Raw genomic sequence first — 21,698 nt, 5'->3', positions numbered from 1 at the left:
TTCCAGGAGGAAAAGTGCTGGGAACTGGTCTTACGGACAGAGACTATGTTTGAATATCTCTTAACACCTAACTCTTGGATAGTCAAAAATTTTGGCTAAATGGCACCTTCTCTTTGACCCCATGTAGTGGAGTATGGATAACTGTTGGCAGAACAGTCATGTGAGAAGATTAATGTTTGGTAGGAATTTAGCAGTTACAAAATAATTTTCTCATAACCTACCTAATATATTATGTTGGATCTGCACAGTGATGCTTTTAGTTATTTTATGGATAGAAGAATCTGAGGTAGAAAGGAATTATGTAACTTGTCAGAGCTGGGCAGTGAACACAGATTTGCTGGTTCTAAATCTGGCTCTCTGTAAAATTCAATTATTAATGTATTGTGTGCGTTTTTTTATATATATGTAGGAAAAGGTATATAGTGGAAGGCACACATGGGTGTGAGACCTTTATCTATCTCATTTCTCCCTGACTTTCCAACTATTTTAAATTTCAGAAACCTTACTCTGTTCTTGAATTCATTCAGCATCACATTATTGCTTTAAGCATTTTTCTTCCAGTATACAAGTAATAATTTTTGTTTTGTAAAATAATGAGAAGATACAAATAAGCAAAAAAGAGAAAGTACTTTTTATTCAAGCATCCAACACAGAGAGCTGGGCATAGAAGCCATTAATAAATATCTATTGATTGAATGCCAGGAATTAGCTCCCTGACCTCTCAGTAAATTGCTTAAGTTGTCATATCCCATCTGTAAAAAGGAGTAGCTGGCAGGGCTACTTAGGCTACTTATTTCCTTATATTATGGATTTATGTGACATCAGCAATCTTTCAGGGACTTGGTGAAAGGTATTAAATAAATCATACCTATTATCTATAAAGAAGAAATTATTTGAAACTTGCTGTCTTGAAACATTTTACTGCTCTTTGTTATAAAGAGTAAAAAATTATTTATTTGCAAGTATGATATGTGTTTATTTGGGGGTGGGAGTGTATTTGAGAGTAAATGCATTTATTTATAAATAAATAATCATTATAAAATATTAAACACTTCTTCCTGTGGTATTTCAAGTTCTGTTGTATAGTTTCTACCCACCGTGACCCAAAATTACAGTCAGATGAATTTAGAATTTATCTACCAGCATTTATTCATGAAAATAGAATAACAACTAAAAGGACTTAATAAGTAGAAAAAGCTTACTTGATTTCTTGGTAGTCTACCTGGGTAATTGGTGTAGGCATGTGTGTATTAATTCATGTGCTTTAGTTAGTTCATTAGGTGATATCATTGTCATTGTCCAAAAATGTGACTGTTTGGAAGAGAAACTAAATTAGATAGTGGGTTTTCAATATATGTATGATACCACCCAAGGAGAATCTATATATATAAAGGCATAAGCAACCAAACGACCAAACGACTGCCTCCCACAGCCGGCCAACCTCCCGTGATCCCTCCCACAAGCTGCTGGGTGGTCAGTGCGCTCCCACAGCCAACCTCCTGTGGCCAACGAACCTCTGGCAGTCCCTCCACCCCTCGACTGGCAGGCCCACCTCCCGTGGTTCCTCCTCCCCACCCCACTCCCAACTCCCCCCCCTCCCACTCCCGCCGGCCAACTCTCCTGCAGTCCCCTTGCCCGCTCCGGCCTGCCCCGAATGACCTCGGGGTGGAAGACAACCCTGATTGGCTCTGAATGCTGGCCAGGCCGAGAGACCCCACCTGTGCACAAATTTATCACTGGGTCTCTAGTATTTTTATAAAACACAAATGTATCTCCTATTCTCCGATAATATTTTCAAATCCTTTCCCGAGGATATATTTAAGAGAGAAAAAGGGAGAAAGAGAGAGAAAAACATTGGTTTGAGAGAGAAACATCAGTTGGTTGCTTCTGATATGGGGTGCCCTGACCAGGGATTGAACCCACCACCTGACTGGAAATCAAACCCACAACCTTTTGGAGAATGGGATGATGCTCCAACCAACAGCCACCTGGCCAGGCCATTCTATGATAAATTTAAACAAACCAGGCTTTCTCCAGATGGGATTACTGTGCCTCTAACATATTTACTATCATGATAAACAACTTTTCCTTTTTCCTATTACTTTAGCACTGTTTTATACTTCTCAGATTTTCTTATAGCTGAGTTTGTATTTCCATTCTGTAGGCGGTCTGTGTACATAGAGAGAAATATGTTCATCCATTTAGTTAAATCCCGCACTAGAAGGTTTGGGACTGATGACTAGAAATTCAAGTCAACAGACAAAAACGGTGCCCTGGAAGCATAAATTACTGGTTATTCCTTGCAAGTTTTTTCTTTTTATAGAAATGAATTGGGTTATGGTAGAATGCTGTAAAATATTAACTGAAAGGCTCAGCAAAATTTGTATTTATGTTAATATTTGATATTTAATAAATCTAGGATTCATTTTTAAATGTGGTATAAGAATAGGATTTTAATGTGTAGTTTTGCATTTAAGGCCCAATAGTTTCATAATAGGAGTGGTTCCCTGTAAACGTTATTTTGAGAATTAACTCACCTTCATTCAATTTATAATTTATCTTTTGGGACTGATTTAGTGAAAGTTACTATGGTCATACTTTAAGAGGAGAAATTTTTCTTCTGATTTACACCGAATGAGCGAGCATTAGCTAGCTCCTCAAGTTAGGGTTTTAATTATTCTCTTGTTTGACCTTTGCCTGTAACATTTGGTTTGAGTTGTGTTCTCTTTGACTTTAAGATTCAGCCACTGGCAGGAGCCTTATTTAATCTTCCTATTGAGCTGTTTCATCTTCTTGAATAGGGCATAAACCTATTCATCAGCCTACCTTTCACATGGGCATGCTATTCTGGAATACTATTAAGATGGAGTGCATTGTGGCAGGGTGCATTCTATTTAAAAAGCAATGTAATATGTTTCAATGTGATTAAGAACAAGAGTGCTACAAGTGCAACGTGTAGTAAAATCATAACACTGAGGGCTTTTTACATAATGTGCTCTGCCTAATGTGCAAACAGTTGACTTAATATTTTACATTAGCTTTTAAAAAGCATGGTGTTTCTCATAAGTGCTGGCAGTGTGTTCTGATGTTTCATTCCTTAATACTGGAGTTGATACGCTACTATAACTAAATTATATCAAGTTCCTGAGGAATCACATTTCTAGTTTGATTTATACATATAAAACAGGGTCTTATTCAGTAGATTTAATCTGACTTCATAATCAGAATGAAAATAAGAAAATAAAAATCTAATATATAGGATTCTTTTTTTGTACGGGGCAGCCTCTATTAATGAACTTTAGTATTCATTTATTTATTGGTCAAATAAAAATGAAATTCTCTAAGAAATTTATCAGGAAACATTTAAAACACTCGGCTGGGATTCAGAATCTTTGTTTCTGTTTGCTTTTGTTTGTTTTGTCCCAATTTCCTGATTTTGTGTAGCAGATATGGTATTTAGCTGATAGATGTTTTATGCCCAAATGAAGATATAAAAAGCAAAACGCATTTATCTTCAAGTTAGCAGTAGCACATAAGATTCGTCTTTGGAATGACAGAATGTTAGGTTTGAAGCAGCCTCTGAAGCAGAGGCTGGCTCCTCATATGACAGAAGGTCTGGGGTGAGTGGTTGGAGGGACTCGCCGAAGGTCAGATGGTGCTTTTGTGGTAGAAATGGAGCCAGAGCCACGTCTCTTGATTCCTTGATAATTTTTCAGTTGCTGCACCACACGACTCAAATTCAGATTACATTTCTATTTTCTACTTGTTTGTTTTATTGCAGCATTTCAGTGTCATTGCTTTGTAATACATAACCTTGGAAGCTTAATTTGCTTCCTTTGCATAAAATATGCTAATTTGGGCTTTATGAGTCCGAAGGTAGGCTAAGAGTGTGGACCAACTGCTAGAACTGTTAGTGATGGATTGAGGCAAAAGAATTCCTCAAAGTGAAGAGTATTTTCTTTTTTCATACATCCCTGTCAGGAAGCTATAAGGCCAAGTCCTGTTCAGTAGCTCAGTTAGAGCCTCCTCCTCATATGCCAAGGTTTTGGGTTTGATCCCTGGTCAGGGCACATACAGGAAACAACAGATGAGTGAATGGATAAATGGAACAACAAATCAGTCCCTCTCCCTCTCCCTCTCCCTCTCCCTCAATAAAATCTAAGAATGTTTAATTGAACTGATTGTAAATATTTGGATTTAAAATGTTCTTTTTAGAAGATATTTGGGAAAGTACAAAGTAAATTCTGTGATGTTTATTTGTATTTGACTGCTGTTAGATAACTGGATGAGTTCTACTTTCTAGAAAGCGTTTTAAAGCTTTATGGGGATTGTCTCATTTATGCCTTTAGCGTGGATGATCTCTTAAAGCTTCAGGGAGCTGTATGCTGTACACAATAGCATCATCTCCAGTTTAGAATAAAGAACAGAGCATATAAGCGAGTGTCCAAGGCGGGATCTGAACTGAGCAGTGGATTCTTCTCCAGAGCTCTGGCCACCAGCTCATCGGCCCCACATCCCACAGCTTCCTCTGTCACAAAACGCTGCTTGTTAATAAATTAAAGTTTTCAGCAGTCCCTTGATTTAAATTAGCAAAGCCTGTTACAACCCTTACACTACACTTCAGCAGTATACTGGGGAATCCTCAGTGCTTATGTTTTGGGTACAGTAATAATTTGTGGTAACATCTTAACCTTTAACCTCCTTTTTCCTTCTCTTTCTTCATATCCTGTCTCAACATTTCTGCACTTTCCATTCTCCTTGGTTTATTTGGAGCAGCAGTCAATGTGGCCAGGCATTGCTTGGCTACCTTTGTTCTTATTCTCACAAGAGCAATTCTCTATTATTCTCAAGTAAGTATAAAACCACTAGTCTTGGCACTTAAATTCTTTACTAATGTCCTATTTTTTATCTCCCTCTGAGAAAATTTGTTTCCTTAGTATCTCATAAAGAAATACCTAATTCAGTTACCCATCAGTGGAATGTTTCTCATATACTCCAGCCTGTACTATAATCTTCTCCTAAGCTCTTTCTGGAATCATTACTCCTCATTACATTTTTTTTTTCCTTTCTCCTTTGGGCGACGTCATACCTGCTTTCTTTAAACAGGTTTCGTTCCCTAAGTTCCATTTTGTGAGTTCCCACCTATAATATTGACAATTACAGTTTTTGCATTTGTTCCGATTTTGCTTTCATTTATACTTGTGCTGCTTCCCCCTATGAAGTAATTCCTGGAATTCAGAGTTCCTGAGAAGTACCATGAAATTAGCACTGCATTTGGTAATCAGAAGGTATTTTGTAAAAATTGACCTCTGTCTCTATTTAGCCAGAAGCTGCATGCCAGAGCTGCAAATCTGAGAAATTGATGTAACTCACTTTTACGGGCAGGACAAGGAGGAAGCAGATCATTACTATATTTAGCAGGAGCAAGCAAAAAATTATACTCTGTAAAAGCAGATTTACTTTAATGATATAGGTAAAATTTTATAACATCCTTGTGAACAGTGGTTTCAGATTTTATTTGAGCAGTGGCTTACTTTATTTCCCCACATAATTCTAAGGGGCCTTAATCCATTGTTTGGGGGCAAACACCCTATTGCTTTGATACAAGCAATAGGAACTGCCTCCATGGCTAACACACACTGCAGGGGGGTAGGGTTTCCTGAAACCCAGTTTGAAAACCCCTGCTTTCCAAGGGTGGGGATACAGGATTTTCTCTGGTTTATTTGAGAAGATTGAGAGATTGTCAGGCTAAACAGGAACCACATTCCTGTATGACTATGTGTAAACAGTTGCCCTCATATTAGTGTCACCCTCATTCTGTCTTCATTTGTAACATCTAATGGAGCTTAAATCAATTAGGAGACTTAGGAGAGCCTATCTCTGTGCCAAGTGCTAAACAGAAAAATAAAGCAGAGTCCAAACGATGCTGAAAAGAAAGCTTGTTCTAATCCTTCCTCTAGAGTTAGAACAGTCTGATTACTTCCCCGGAAGCATTTGTTTTTCCTACTGAAAATGGAATAAAGCAAAAACTGAGAAGGGAAAAAACGGACCCTTGACTCATTTTGGATCCTTATCTTTTGGTGTTTTCTGTGACGTTAGGTTGTGGCGATCCCAGGCTGTTGTATCTCTCAAAAAAATGGGAAATGGGTCTGCTCTTTGATTTATTATATTTGATTATTTTACAACACATCGCCACTGGTATCATCCTAATGCAGTTGATATCTCTCTTGTGTATAAAACCACTTCATTGTCCTCTGCTTAAAGGGCAAGTATTAAAATGAAATTGCAAGCTATGGAAGAAAGATGGGTGTAACACATTTAAAAGTGGCTCTTATATACTGTGGTCTTATTAAAAGAAAAAATTATTTCAGTTAAAAAATAGCCCTTTAATGTGAGTATGTGTTTGAGAAAACTGTAGTTTCTGTATTCTAATATTTTGAATGTCATCACTCCTGTTCTCTTCCTTTCTCTACTGAGCCATGTCATTTTTTTCCTTGCAGCTCTATTTCCCTCCCCTTGAGCATATAGCTTTGCACTTGTGATCTTACTTTTTCTCAACTATCACTTAAAGCCACTGATTTATTTGTATGTGGTTGGTGCTTCTTAGTCCAGACTCCTTCTTCTGTGTGTATTGTGTACAGGAGCTCTAAAATTTCAATGGGCATAATTTTTTAAAAAAAGTATGTCATTTAAAATTAGGTTGTACAGTCCGGCTGGCATGGCTTAGTGGTTGAGCATTGACCTATGAATCAGGAGATCACGGTTCAATTCCCAGTCAGGGCATATGCCCGGGCTGTGGGTTCGATTCCCAGTCTGGGGCATGCAGGAGGCAGCCAATCAGTGATTCTTTCTCATCATTGATGTTTCTATCTCTCTCCTTCCCCCCTCCTCAATAAAAATATATTCAAATAAAATTAGGTTGTACAATTCCCAAGAATTCTATCTACTTTAAAAAAAACCTTCATAATGAAGAATTGTAATGAAGATTTCATAAGCAGGTGTATTGCTTTCTTGGGAGTTTGTAGCATTGGGGAGAATTTATGATTTGAGAAGTAAGATTGTGAAATAATAATAGCTAAACCTATGTGGGTGTTAAAAGGTGAATTTACGATGGAAGAGAAGTATACGGAGGAAATGTTCAGGAGGGAGGAAATGGCATTCACCTCAATTAGAGAGGAAAACCAGGTAAGGGGCTGAGCAGCCCTGGAGGCAAATATGAGGACAGGTTTTCTTTAGGTTGTTCACACATCTTCCTCTGTAAGCAAAATAAATAGTGCTTCCCCCACCCCTGGCTTTTTCTCTCTCAGATCTCAGCTTAAATGCCACCTCCTCAGACAGGGAACACTAACCTAAAATGAGAAGGAGTTCCCCAGTCTCCTCACGTCAGCCTGGCTTTATTGTCATCGGGGCGTTTCTTGTTCAATACCGCTTTATTCTCATTGCAGCACTAATTACTCAATGCCTCCTTTCTCAATATTTCCTGCCATGTGTGTTCTCTTTCTTCTCTCCTCCTCCCCTTCCTTTTCTCCCAACAGTGGACATAAGTTTCATAAGTGCAGGAACCAGGTCGGCCGTGTTTATTGCTCTGTCTCTCGTCCCTAGAATAGAATCTGCACTTAGATGACAATATCTCTGGCTGGACTGTCATCTGCTTGAGATCAGGGCTCCGTCTTACCTTTGTGGCCCTGTGACTATATAGTGCCTGTTGGGTTGAATGAATTAGGCTACTACCCGAGAAAACAACGAATTTATATGAACGAGAGGATAGATTAATTTTATAAATGAGGATGACATTTCCCTTCTTCTAAATAAAAAGCAGCAGGGGCCTTAGTGATAGCTGGGCCAAGTGTAAAACTTGGGGTAAAACTTCGATGCCTGAGGGCTGTCCCAAGGATTCTTTACTTCTCCTACCTCCAGACACCATGAGGTGATTGTTTTAGGAAGTGGGGCTTTTGAGTGACTTTTTATACCTGATAAATAATAAAAGCCATAAAGAGGATCTCTTCCCCCCACCATGATCAGCTTTTATTTTTCCTTTTTAATTTCTTTTTAGAAAATTGAATTTATTGGGATGACATTGGACAATAAAATTATAAAGGTTTCAGGCATACAGTTGTATAATACATCATCTGTATATTGTGTTTTGTGTTCACCACCTCCGGTGAAGTGGTTTTTAGCTGTAGTAGCAGACACCGGCATGAAGATGCTCCTCCCAAACACAAGATCCTTTTCCATGTAGCTAATATTGCTTTTCCAGATGGACTTTCTGAAGATTGGTATTCTAAAAAAATATTTTGCCTCAGGTTTAACTTTAAAAAAGAAATGATGGTCTTCCATGACATAGAAATCTCAAGCTTTCTCCATTTGAATAATATTCCTAACAACTCATAATGTTATATAGTTTTGGGCAATTTATGTGTTTTGTTGGCTCATTTGTTATATGTTCCTTGAAGAAATGATTGTGATGATGGTCTTAATTTAATATCTCAGTTATATTCCCTCAAGTTGAAATGTATTGATTTAACCTCAGCTAGATGGGCTTTGCTTAACTCTAATGATGTAACTCCTCAGAAAAGTGAAAATGTTCACATATTTTAAAAATATGTTCCCATTTTTCCCCTCTGGAGAGAGAGGCTAGGGATATTCTGAGTCTGTTAGTTAAAAATTCCAAGTTACTGACAAATGAAGTCATTTTTATGTGTCATCATTAAGATTTTTTAGAATGACCAATGTGGAATCTTGAGCTCTTATTCCTATTCTAGTTGTCTGTACTATTTCAAAGTCAATAACTCCTCTTTTATATGTGTAATCCATTTTTACCCACCTGGACCCCCTGAGTAGCGGTAATATGAGGGTCTCTATCTAAGTATAAAGTTCATCCATATTACCTGTTTTTTTCTTCTTCATTATTTTCTGTGTCTCTGCTGATACTGACTAATCCGTTATGCTGCTTTACTTTCCAATGCCTTCATACTTTTTCCTTGACATTCAGACCTTTGTTCTCAACTGCCAGGCTTGCTCTGTCTCTTCCTTTGAAGCTCATACTAAAGCTATGTTTCATTAATTCAAGTTCATAAATGGGGGCTGGGTTTAGTGATGAGAAGAGGCTTGAGACACAGCCTCAGCCCTGGAAAGCACTGAATTAAATTGAGGATGGGCTTAAGAGCATATATAAAGGGTGGGACTAAAGTTGGGTTACAGCTGTGAGTATGTGAAACACAGGGTTTATTGTTGTATTATTATTTATTAATTATTGTGCTATTTTCCATACCAACAGGGTAAAAGCGATAATAGGACTCAAAAGTTGCCTGATGTTATCTTTAATCCTTTTCCAGGGAAATGAGGAAGTGATACAAAGGGGGAAAACTTTTTTTTGTTTTGTTTAGAAATGGGCTAAATAGAAGCAACAATAGAATTTGTGTGTGTGTGTGTGTGTGTGTGTGTGCACGCACACACGCATGCGCGCACATGTGCATGCTCATAAAAACAAGAACAAAACCCAACTGTTGATGATTGTTCTTTTCATGTCACAAGTGTAAGGGCTTGGCCATCCATGTTCAGTGACGAGGCAGGCTCAGATAGCTGGACACTTGCCCTGGACTTCCAAATGCTCACACGGACCAGTTGGGGGCAGAGACATGGACCATGCAGCGCCCTCTTTGACTATTCATGGAGGCTGATGTGGTGGCACTAGAGCAGGAAAGGAGGAGTCCAAAATGCTCAAGCTGGAAGGGACATTGTCATACGGCAGTGGTAATAACCAGTCTATGCATAAAAAGAGTTTGGTGTTTCCTTCCTGAAGGGTCCTATACAGTAAATAAAGTAAAACCAATAATTATCAATGGGCAACTGGGCCAAGTCCTTAACAAAAGTATTCAGATGGACTTAAATCATAGTGTCTAAGCAAACACACTGGAGAGAGGTTCTGGAGAGAAGTCTACCAGCTGTTTTCCTAAGGATTAGGAAAAAAGACACACCTATTGCCTAATGATATTTTTTAAAGCTTAAATGAGGGTCTAGAAGAGTTTCATATTTTCCTCTTTTTTATCTAGTGCTAAAAAATGGGATCTCTTTTTTTCTTTATTGATTAAGGTATTACATATGTGTCCTTATCCCCCACACAGACACTGGGTCCATTGGTTATGGTTATATGCATGCATACAAGTCCTTTAGTTGATCTTTCCCCTTTTGTTCATCAGTTTATGTTGTTCATTATATTCCACAAATAAGTGAGATCATGTGATATTTATCTTTCTCTGATTGACTTATTTTACTTAGCATAATGCTCTCCAGGTCCATCCATGCTGTTGCAAATGATAGGAGTTCCTTCCTTTTCACAGCAGCATAGTATTCCATTGTGTAGATGTACCACAGTTTTTTAATCCACTCATCAGCTGATGGGCACTTAGGCTGTTTCCAAATCTTAGCTATTGTAAATTGTGCTGCTATGTGGGACCTCTTAATGAATATAAATTCATTTATTTTATATGTGGTTATTATATAAGCATACATTTATTTATTCATCTAAGAGACACTTATTTCTCTGTACAAAGCCCAGCTCATTTTTGAAACTCTTTTCTCCTAAATTAAGAATATTAAAAATCTCAGTAAGTAAGGATTTGACTTATTCTAGATTAATTTAATCATGACCCTTCCCCTGTTTTTATGTGTTTTAATTTTGTGTACTTTTTCTGCTCAACTTAAAACAATTAAATACATTAATGGTCGATGCACATATTTAGCATCATACTGCATATTATGCACAGGGCTCTCCATGGTGCCTATTATTTTTGAAAGGCTATTTTAGGGAAAATTACTCATTATGTATAAAAACTTTGGTCTGTTCCTCTCAGGTATGAATTTGGGGTGTTGTGTGTTGTTAGAGCTACGTGGTACCTGTGGTTTCTTGGACAGAGAGTTTTGAAAATGTCTCCTAGTTAGAACCTTGGAGTACACGGGTAGTGATGTGTGGAAGGAGAGGAGAAGAGACATGTTATTTATGGCTATATAATAATGTTAGTTTCAAAATGACATTGGAGATCTTCTGGCCCAATCTGTTAACTCAGTTTCATAAAATTTGGTATTATCAGAATTAGAACCAGTTATTGGGTATTCAGCTTTCAAGACAAGACTCATCTGTGGCAACAATTTTTATTGCCTGCACCGATGTTTTAAGGTTTATGGTGATTGTAGAGAGTTTGCAGAAGAATTTCATGAGTTCACATCAACTCTTGGCAGCTTCCGGCAAGCAACGCATTCAGCCATGGTAAATTAGTGAAGGGTGGCATGAATCTTAAAAATGTTCAATTCATCAAACATTTGTCGAGTACCTGTTACTAGACTCAGTGTTAGTACCCGGAATTACAAATATGAATAATGATGGGGTGGCGGACCTCATGGGGCTCTGCCTAGTGGAGGCGTCTTAAAGGTGAATGAATGTTATCCACCAGCCTGATAAAGGCAGCAAGAGAAGCTTGGAAGAGTTGACCTTTCGGCTGGATTTTGACAGGAAGGAGAGTTTTCAGTGATTTCTACTGAATCAGTTTTCACAGTTTAAAGACTGAATGTTGATCTTCCCATTTTATTGTCACCTAAAAAAATGTGATGGCTTTTCAAAGATGAATATCCCCTTCAATAACTTCTGAAACCTGGCCTTTTATTACATAGTTCTTAGGGATTATCTAATTCTTGAACAGCTGAGGGGAAAAATGAGTTGAAGGGTTTTAGATGCTTAGATCTTATAAAGGTAACAGTGTGGTCAGTGACCAAGAAAAGGGATTCTCAATGAGCAATAATAGTGTCTCAGATAAACCTAATTGTCTATGATACCACCGTTGTGCAAAGGGATTCTTAATGAAGAAGTGTTGTTGAATGACAGAAGGAGATCCCAAATGTGGTTCTATTAGTTTCAAAATAATGCTTTATGTCTAATGTACTATCCCTACTGGCTAAAATATTTCTTAGTTTTAACTCCTGTTTCTTTTTATGAACTGGGTTAGAAACTCATATTAACGATTCTGGTTATAAGATACACGAACAAATAAACAAGCAAACTATTCCCCCTAATTTGACTTTCTTCAGTCAGAACTGTAAGTTTGTTTTTGTATTGCTACTGATTGTCTGGCATATTTATTGTGTATAAAATATTGTTTGCTTCTAATGAAGAACTCAGACATTGTTCATTGTTATTTATGAAAGTATTTCATTTTAAAATAATTGAGGTATGTGTTGGTAAACAGTTTCTTATAATACCAGACTTCTCTGGAATATTAATACATAACATCATTTCCTTTAGAGGGTGGAAAAAAATCTAACACTTTCAACTATGAGATATGCTCACTAACAGCTGTTTCCTATATTAGGAGCAATTTGCATGCAGAATAGAGAAAATGAATTATACAAAAGGGTGTATAGAGGAGCAGCTATAACTTCTGGCATGTACAGCAACCCGCAGAATAAACTTCCTTCAAATGACATTGGCGCGATTAATCCCAACAACCTGGACACTGAAATTGCTGTTCTAAAAAGGGGCTCTGCAGCCCAGAAAGGTTGAGGGTATAATGCTAGCCTTCTAGCTGGGGCGCGGTTGGGAGTGCTCAGTGCATTTAGTAGCGTTACTCCCACCCTCAGTGTTCAGGGTATTTGAATATCCATGACAGGTTGGCAGGTGGTCAGTGGGTGAAGGACCAAGCCACTCTTGTGCTTTTTCATATTTTATTAGAGAAACTTGTAAGGTCAGGTGAGATCCCTCATTCCTGATTAACTTCCGATGTCAGTTGGAGAATTGGTTCTAAGGTGGACTAAAGGAGACAGCCAAATGTTAACATCCTATCTTCAGCATACCTCTCTGTAACCACATGTGTACTTGTGGAATGCCTAACCTGTTTTCATGTACATCATCATAGTCGTCTGTAATAAAAATGCCTCACACTTATGTGGTTTTCTTGCATTTTGAAGGTCGTGCTTAGAGATGCGTAGATGTTGTATTCCCTTTTAAAGTGAAAGGAAATGGAAGTTGTCTGGAGAATTCTTAGTCCAGGGCTGTGGACCCATCTTCTAATCCAAATCCAGGGCTTTCTACTTGCTGCCTCCTTTCTCTTCTTAGCTGAAAAGGTTACATGTTAGATTTTACAGGTTAGATTCCCTGCCTCACTTCAGTCACTACTGAAAACTTTGTGTTCCAGGATCTGTGCTGTGTCTTTTCCGTACATCATCCTGTTTAATCCCTACACTGTCCAGAAGAGAAACATGGGGTTCAGAGAATTTGAGTAACTTTGTAGATAGAGCGTGGCTTGGCTAGTCCGAGGTGGATCCTGGATGGCCACCCAGGTTTGCCTGAGCCCTTAACACTCTTCATGTTCCTGCGGTAAATATTTCGGTCTCTGAGGAATGAAAGGAAATTACAGATGAAACTCCTGAGTATAGAGTCATAAGGAACTCTGTTGGGTATCGAACCAGTGGTTCAGATAGTTAATGCTTTGGGAGGATAAAGGGAGAAGAGATGATAGTACTTTGTGGTTTGGAAAGGCCTCGTGAAGAAATTGGAATTTCTTCAAGACCCCAAATGCAGGCTTAACTAGAATGACTCCAGTTTGACTTAATGGAAATTTTAGTGGGATGAAATAATATTTAGCTTCTTAGGGTGTCTCTCATTTCCCAAGAGCTTACCTAATAGCCTTCCTTCATAAGAAACACAAAAGCCGTATTGTTTCTCATATATTTGTATGATGTGAATAGATTTTAAGTGTTTGTGTGTATACCAATATTTCAGTAAGCATTCATATTAGGGTGAAGTGAGAAATAGCGACTTAATGGGCATCAACAACATTGGGAGACTGTGGATTTGGGATTTTCGAAGGAAGGAAGGGCTCCTGCCACTTTTAGGCATAGAAATCAGGGTATCTCAGAGAAGTGAGGAGCCTAGGGGTGGAGTGATTCACATCAAAGACGTAAGTAGTACTTGCGTTAGCACACTTTCACCCTTTGGGCCAGGAGGAGTTTTCCTCAGTTTCCCAAAAGCAGGGCAGGTGATAACAACTAAAATAAAGTCATTAATAATCATGGTTGGCTGTGATAATTTACATATTTTCTTTACATGGAAAAGTTATTACGGATACTGGAGAAGAAATAAAGGATAGATCAGAGATGCAGATGGGGGCCTGGCAAAGGGCTGTGAAAATTGAGTATGATCTAGATCAGTGATGGCGAACCTATGACACGCCTGTCAGAGGTGACACGTGAATTCATTTTTTTGGTTGATTTTTCTTTGTTAAATGACATTTAAATATATAAAATAAATATGAAAAATATAAATCTTTGCTTTACTCTGGTTGCAAATATCAAAAAAATTCTCTATGTGACACGGCACCAGAGTTAAGTTAGGGTTTTTCAAAATGCTGACACGCCGAGCTCAAAAGGTTCGCCATCACTGATCTAGATGGTAGAATGGGTTTTTTTCGTAAAGGAAAGGAAACTGTCTCTTGGTCTATTATTCTCATCTCACCTGTTTTCTCTTTTTAATGTTTCAGTGTGCAAAGATCCACCTTACAAAGTAGAAGAATCTGGGTATGCTGGTTTCATTTTGCCAATTGAGGTTTATTTTAAAAACAAGGTATGTAATCCTTACCCATTAATTTTTCATTAGAAGATCCTCCATTAACCAAATGATATTTAAAATAGTTTTGATTCATAAGCTCTTCTATCTCTAGATGATTTTAAAATAAAGTTAAATTTGTCCTCTATGAATTTTAGCTATTGTTCCCCTTAATTACAGAGGAAGTAGCTAGAAAAAGATAATTTCAATTATATGAAGTCAGATTATATGAAATTATTAAATGTTCTTTTTAAGAGGAGAGTGATTTCTATTGAAAAAGAAGATAAATATGTTTTTAAAAAAGAAATGAGTAATTATGGTTTTTCAGTGAAATACACCTTTCCTCATTTTCATATTTCTAGAATTTTTAGGCTTACAAAGAATAATATGTCATCTTTAGCTGCTACACACACACATGATATGCATATAGAATTATATCAACTTGAGATATTATGGATTCTGCTGGATTTAAAAGCTTCCAACACTTAACAAATGTGGCAAAACATACAGACTATAAAATATTGGACAAATTTCTCAACCTCTGTGGGATCACTTTTCATATTTATAAAATGGAGATAGAATAAGAGTATCTACCCCAGAAGGTGGCTAGATCCTGTAAATACTGTAGGTCCTTTAGATACCGTAAAGCTGAGTGTTTAGAATAATAATTCAAATATATGTAAGCACTTAGTAAATGCTATGTTATGTTTAAGGACACTGTTCCCTCCATTTATTCCAAAGTAATCATAGTTTCTAGAACTTGCCCAAAAGTGATATAATTCACCCCCACCTCCCCACCCCCTTTTTTAAAGGGACCGAGCTAGTAGGCTGTCATGTTCGCCAAGCCAGTGCTCCATAAAGTGTGGTCCTTGTACAGCAACATCCACATCACCCAAGAAGAGCAGGCTAGAAGTGAGATTCTCAGGCTGTATCCCAAATCTGAAGCAGAATCTCTGGACTAGGGCCTAGGAGTCTGCATATCTGCTAAGCTTTTGGGTGATTCTCATGCACAGTGAAGTAGGAGAACCACTGAGAAGCCACTCTCTCATGCCCAGTACCTCCCACTGCCACAGTGTCCCACTGGCTTTTTCAATGGGTCGAAGGCCCAGCAAAAATCTCTTAAAAGATTAAGGGATAATTCACTTTTAATTAACCTATTATAAGACTATTCTAACAAACACGAATGTCTGGATGTCAGGATAAATTTTGTTTTTCGTATTTTTTGTTTCTTTTTGAGCGCATCTCCTCATGTACTACATTCCTGGTACACTACCTCCCTACAGATCTGCAACCCATACCCCCATTTATTGTTGATTTGTTTGTTTCTAATTTATATTTTGGGAGGATGTTTGACAGTTACCTATTTCTGTGTAATTAAGTATTTGAATGCTTGCTTTGTCCTTGGCAGTCTCTGAGCCATTTACATATATTGCATCATTTAGTAGGTTTACAAGAACTACTGAGACATAAGTAATATTCCTAGTTTTAAGGAAAGGAAACTGAGTCGTTGAAATATTGCACGGCTTGGATAGTTATCATTTTATTCATCCTTAGAGTTTACTCAACAAATATATATATTCAGCAGTGTTTGTGGTAGCATTGTTTATAATAGTAAAAAAATAGGAATGATCTGCAGGTGAGTATATCATTACAAAGAAATACAACTCAGGAGACATATGTAATACTCTTTGTAATACTTTAAGCAATAAAACAAAATTAAAATAAATAAAAGCCACTGCCAAAAAAAAGAGAAATACAACTCAGATATTTTAAAATACGGACTTGAAAAGGCATATTCCTAAGTGAATTAAAGGCAAGTCACAGAAAAATATTAAAGTATGATATATTATGTGCCTGCTAATCTCTATCTACATTGACATACTAGTAAATTTTATCTATGGAGAGACTGTATCAAATAGTTAAGAATGATTAAATGAAGTCAAGGGAATAAAGCTTCTAAAGAGAATTACTGGGTCAGGCTATCATATGCATGTAGTATGTTGATTGATATTGCCCATATGTCTTTCCAAAAGGCTTTATACTTCAAATTATAACCCTGGGAAAAGCCCCACCCCCTTTTAAAGGTTGTATGGACTGTTTTACAATTTAGAGGAAAACAGATAAATGAACATTGATCATAATTCAATGTGATAGTTACATTAATAAAGCAATGCTATAAGAGCAATGTCTTATTTGGAGAGTTAGGAAGACTTTTCAGAGGATTCCATGCTTTAGTTGCATCTTGAATAATGAGTTTGCATTAGGTGGGCAAGGGAGGGAGGTCTCCTGGGAGGGAAGGCATTTTAGGCATGGGGAACACTATATGGGAAAGGCTGAGTGAATGAGGTGATGCACATTAATGGGGAACTGCAAAGTTACAGCAGGATAGGGTGTAGTGAGAGAACAAAGGAAACAAATGCAGGGAAGGTATTAAATGACTATGGTGGTTATTCTAAGGAAGTGGCATTTTATCCTGTAGAAAATGATACTTCATTAAAGGCTTTTATATCAATGAAAAGATGTAATCTAACTTTTGTATTAGAAAGACCACTCTCTTGTCACTGGGGGAGGTAGGATAGGTTAAGTTCAAAAACAGGGAAGTGATGAGGTGAGGAATGGTGAAGGTCTAGTCTAAACTAAGGCACTGGTTATGGTAACCGGAGTAAAGGGGATAGAGCTGAGAGTTCCTGAGAAGGAATACTAAACAGAAGTTGGAGAGAATTTGACTGTGATAAGTGAGAGAGAAGGAAGAATAGGGTAGGGGATGATTTTTTGTGTATTTTAATCTTGGCAAGCAGTTAGGATTCTTGTTTGCCTAGGAATAAAGTATAGGAAAAAGGGCAGATGAATACAGCTTCAGTTTAAGAGAATGGATGGATTTGATGTTTCTGCGGGTCAACAACCTAGCAGAGATGTGTGTAGACTGTGGAACACATGCGTGTGGCCAAGTAAGGGCTGGACTAGGGATACAGATGGGGGTGGGGTCACAGTCCTGTTGGCAGGACCGACTCCCTGTGAGTGGGTGTCATCCCCCTGGGGAACTTTGCAAAAGTTAAAGGCGATGTATGGGTCAATGAAGAAAGAAGGGAAATGCAAGGAAGGCTGAGAAGGAATGATACTAAGTGTGAGCTTGTAGTCAGGAAAGAATGGCATCCCAGTTAAAAACGCGAGCAGGTTTCATGCAGATTGATAGGAGAAGTGAAGGGGTAGTGAGCAAATGAGTGGAGACTATGATTTGGGGAAGTTTGGGTGAGGAGGTGGAAACATTGAATTTGTAGGTACATCCTGACAGTTTCAAGTACCCAGACTTTTGAGTCAAAAGAACTGGGTTTGAATCACTTTGTCTCATCACGTGTTAGTAATATAACAAACTCTGGTTGGTAAAGAGAAACATTGCTTTGTTTGACTATGTAACTTTTTAATGTATGAAAATACCACCAACACCTGATACGTTGCTGGTGAGATTTTAAAAAGGTTGCAGCCATTCTGGAAAACAGTAAGGCAGTTCCTGGAGATGTTAACCATAGAGTTACCAAGTAATAGAGTGACCCAGAAATTTCACTTCTGGGTGTATACTCAAAAGAAATGGAAACACAGGTTCACATAAAGACTTGCACACAAATGCTCATGACGGCATTTTTTCATAGCAGTCAAAAAGTGGCAACAGCCCACGTGTCTATCCACCAAGAAGTGGATAAAAAAAGCTGGTGTACCGTTCAACTGAATATTATTTAGCCATAAAAGGAACTAAGTGCATATTACACATTACAAAATAGAGGAGCTCTGAAAACATCATGCTAACTGCAAGAAATCAGTCACAAAAATTATATATTGTGTGTATATTTTATATATGTTCATGGAATGTCCAAAATAGACAACTCCATAAAAACGGAAGTAGATTAGTGGTACCTGGGCGAATGGGAAATGACTACTAATGTGTTTTAAGTGTATTTCTGGAGTGAGAGAATGTTCTGAAATTAGATGGTGGTGATAGTTTCATAACTCTATATACAAAATGCCACTAAATTGTACACTTTAGAAGGGTGTATTTTATGGTTTGTGAATTATTCTCAATAAAGCTATTATTAAAAAACAGAAAACAGAAAAGGCAAAGCTGATAGCAAACAAAAAAAATTGTAACATTTCATGGGATGGTTAATATCTGTAATGCACAGGGATTTTTATATAAAGTAATATAACAAATTCTAAGTGCTTTAATTTCTTAATCTTTAAAACAACTCACCACTGGTCCACATGAAATAAATGTTAAAGTTTATATTAGTTACTGTTATTATTATCCACAGTCTTTATTTCCCCATGGAAGCTAAAGGATCAGTGCGTAGAGAGGTTTAAATGTTTAGCCAACTAAACTAATGGCTCAGGAGTAGAACTTGAGTATCATGAAATTCTCATTATTGTGTTCCCTTGGATATGATGCTGTTTTGTTCTTCTCATTCAGGAAAATGGACCCAAGACCCAGATTATGAAAGCTCTTATATGACATCCATGTGAGGTTAAATTTTTGTCCTAGTGGCAATTGGAAGCTGTTGACATTTTAATCAAGTAGTAAAAATGGATAAGTTTTTGTTTAATATGTAGGGTGTGGCAAAAAGTAGGTTTATAGTTGACCATAGAAATTTATGAACATCTTTCAACCTACTTTAGCCCCACCCTGTCAATAATTTTGAGGCCGAATGAATGAGAAATTGAAAATAATCCTAAAGCACGAAGACCTACTAGAGAAAGGAGTTTGTAGTAGTTCGGGCAGTGAGTACTAGAGGTTGACAGTGGCAACACTTGGTCACTGGCACCAATTCAATATCAACAGGAATCCCCAGTTTGTGGTGTAGTGAAGCAGGAAACTGTATTCAGTGCAAAACAGCTGGATAGTGATACAGCACAGCTGGGAAAACAGCATGACTGTGAGGCAGCCCTGGGGGGGCCGGGACCATCCCCACCCTGGACAGCTCTGCTCCACTCCCTGCTGGTCTGCCTCGCACTGCTCTGGTCTGCTCCTTTCTGTAGCAGTCTGCTCTGGCCTGTGCTGGTCTCCTCCACTTTGCTCCCATGAGACATCTTCGGTGTTTAGCTCAGCCAGGGAAACACAGGCTTCAATCTTTGGTGGAAAGGGAAGATACACTCCCATAGTCATAGGGACCTGGCTTACGTAGACAGAAGTCCCAGTTCCTGGTCCTTGATTGATCTATCTTCATGCAAATGAGGACCCCGAATCCTTGCCATTCAATTGACCCAAAAGGCACTTACCTGCTGGGTCAGAATAGAGCTGCTCTGATTGGTCAGGAAAGATGTTGATGGGACTATAGCTGTGCAGCTTCAAAAGGATGGGGAAAGCCTCAGTCCTATTGGTTGAAATAGGATTCCAGGCACTCCTTTATAAGGGCTGGCTCAGGGGCAGAAACAGGGCGCAGGCAGGCAGTTCAGTGCAGGCTTCTTCTTGAAGTGCAGTTGTGTGAGAGGCCCCTGTGTAGAAATGGCTACTAGGTTGTTTTTTAAAATTTGAGCCCAGTTAGCCATCTGGAGCCCTTCTTAGTAAGTATCTGCTTTCTCAGGGTCCACACGGTAGATTTAGAGGGCTTATTCAAGAAATGTTTGGGAGAGACAATGGTGGGGGTGATGGTGGGAGTGGAAAGGTAGATTGGGAATAGGAAGGTAGATTGGCTTCAGGGGTGTCTTAGTTTTTCTAGGCTGTGTTGGTGGTGTCATCCCACTTGAAAGCCTGTAGGAAAGATGATGAGTTTATTCTTTTTGGTTTTCCCCTAACATAAGAAACTAATTTATTTGATATTTCTCTTTTGCTTTGTTGATAATTTCATGGTAATTTTTCCTCCCGTATTTCTTTGACATTATAGCTGTTAGACATCTTTTCTGTTTCTTACGAGACATCTTAATCTTTGCTTTCTAAATTTCTATTTATGTCTAACTCTTTTCTTTTCTTTCTTAATTTTTTCCAACCTCTAGGAAGAACCCAAGAAAGTTCGCTTTGATTATGACCTATTCCTGCATCTTGAAGGCCATCCACCAGTGAATCACCTCCGCTGTGAAAAGCTAACTTTCAACAACCCCACGGAAGACTTTAGAAGAAAGTTGCTGAAGGCAGGAGGGGTGAGTGGCATTGTCTTGTGAAAAGCTTTCCAGTAAAAAAATAGTTGCTAGTGTGTTAAGAAGTATAATCATGTTTTGAGAGAGGTAAAAGAGATGAAGTGACATATGGCTTAGCTGTAGACTCATGGTTTGAAATAAAAGGTAAGCAAACAATAACATTTTAAGTAGGTATGAATATGAATTTGCATTGTTGATTAGAATAGCCTTATAGTCTGTGCAATTCAAATTTATTGAAAGAAAAAGTCGAAACCAATAAACTGTCCTCAATTAAGGAAAGAACAGTATCTGAATTTCATTATATTACTTTATAGAAACTTTTGGGTAAAGTTGAAATTCACATTAAAAATGATATACTAGTAAAAGGGAGTTATTGTCCAAAAATTCATGATCAAAATTAATAAAAAAGGTATACTCATTTGTATTACATGTTTGGCTTAATATTTAAATACACATTATTATTTGCTTGAATTATATATACATAAAAGATGGATTTTCCTTTTAAAGATAATAGTAACAAAAGTGTGGTAAATTTTTGTCCATGTGATTTGTCTAGGACAAGAAAAAAATTTTAAGTGACTTCTTACAAATATAAACATTATGACATATTTGCTTGCAGGTAAGTCAGCAGACAGACAAACACTATTGACTGGTCAAAATGTACTTTACAATGGGTACCATTGGGATCACCAGCCTCTAGTTCAGATGAACTTCCCCTGTCATCTTATGTTGGCAGTTCAGATCCCGTAAAATGTTGAAATGTGTTCTTTACCCTAGGACTGCGGTTCTCAACTGTGGTTGCAACCCCTTTGGGGGTCAAACGACCCTTTCACAGGGGTCGCCTAAGACCATTGGAAAACATATATATATAATTACATATTGTTTTTGTGATTAATCACTATGCTTTAATTATGTTCAATTTGTAACAATGAAATTGGGGGTCACCATAACATGAGGAACTGTATTAAACGGTCATGGCATTAGG

General features: G+C 37.8%; 1 protein-coding gene across 3 annotated transcripts in view; it reads left to right on the top strand.

The window, feature by feature from the left end:
* The window catches only part of MLLT3 (myeloid/lymphoid or mixed-lineage leukemia; translocated to, 3), a 259,223-nt gene that overhangs the window by 134,254 nt on the left and 103,271 nt on the right, over window positions 1-21,698 (top strand). For 2 of the 3 annotated variants that reach the window (XM_006764936.2, XM_015564734.1), the window contains 2 exons: window positions 14,529-14,611; window positions 20,573-20,716. In XM_006764936.2, coding sequence (XP_006764999.1) covers window positions 14,529-14,611; window positions 20,573-20,716 — 227 coding nt within the window. Of the gene's footprint in view, window positions 1-12,368; window positions 12,549-14,528; window positions 14,612-20,572; window positions 20,717-21,698 lie in introns of those variants that run through there. The other variant, XM_015564733.1, reaches the window with a different exon arrangement.

Source organism: Myotis davidii, unplaced genomic scaffold (assembly GCF_000327345.1).
Source record: "Myotis davidii unplaced genomic scaffold, ASM32734v1 scaffold197, whole genome shotgun sequence".
Classification (NCBI taxonomy): domain Eukaryota; kingdom Metazoa; phylum Chordata; class Mammalia; order Chiroptera; family Vespertilionidae; genus Myotis; species Myotis davidii.
Note: the sequence above shows the minus strand (reverse complement) of the source record. Positions and strands in the feature narration are given on the sequence as shown.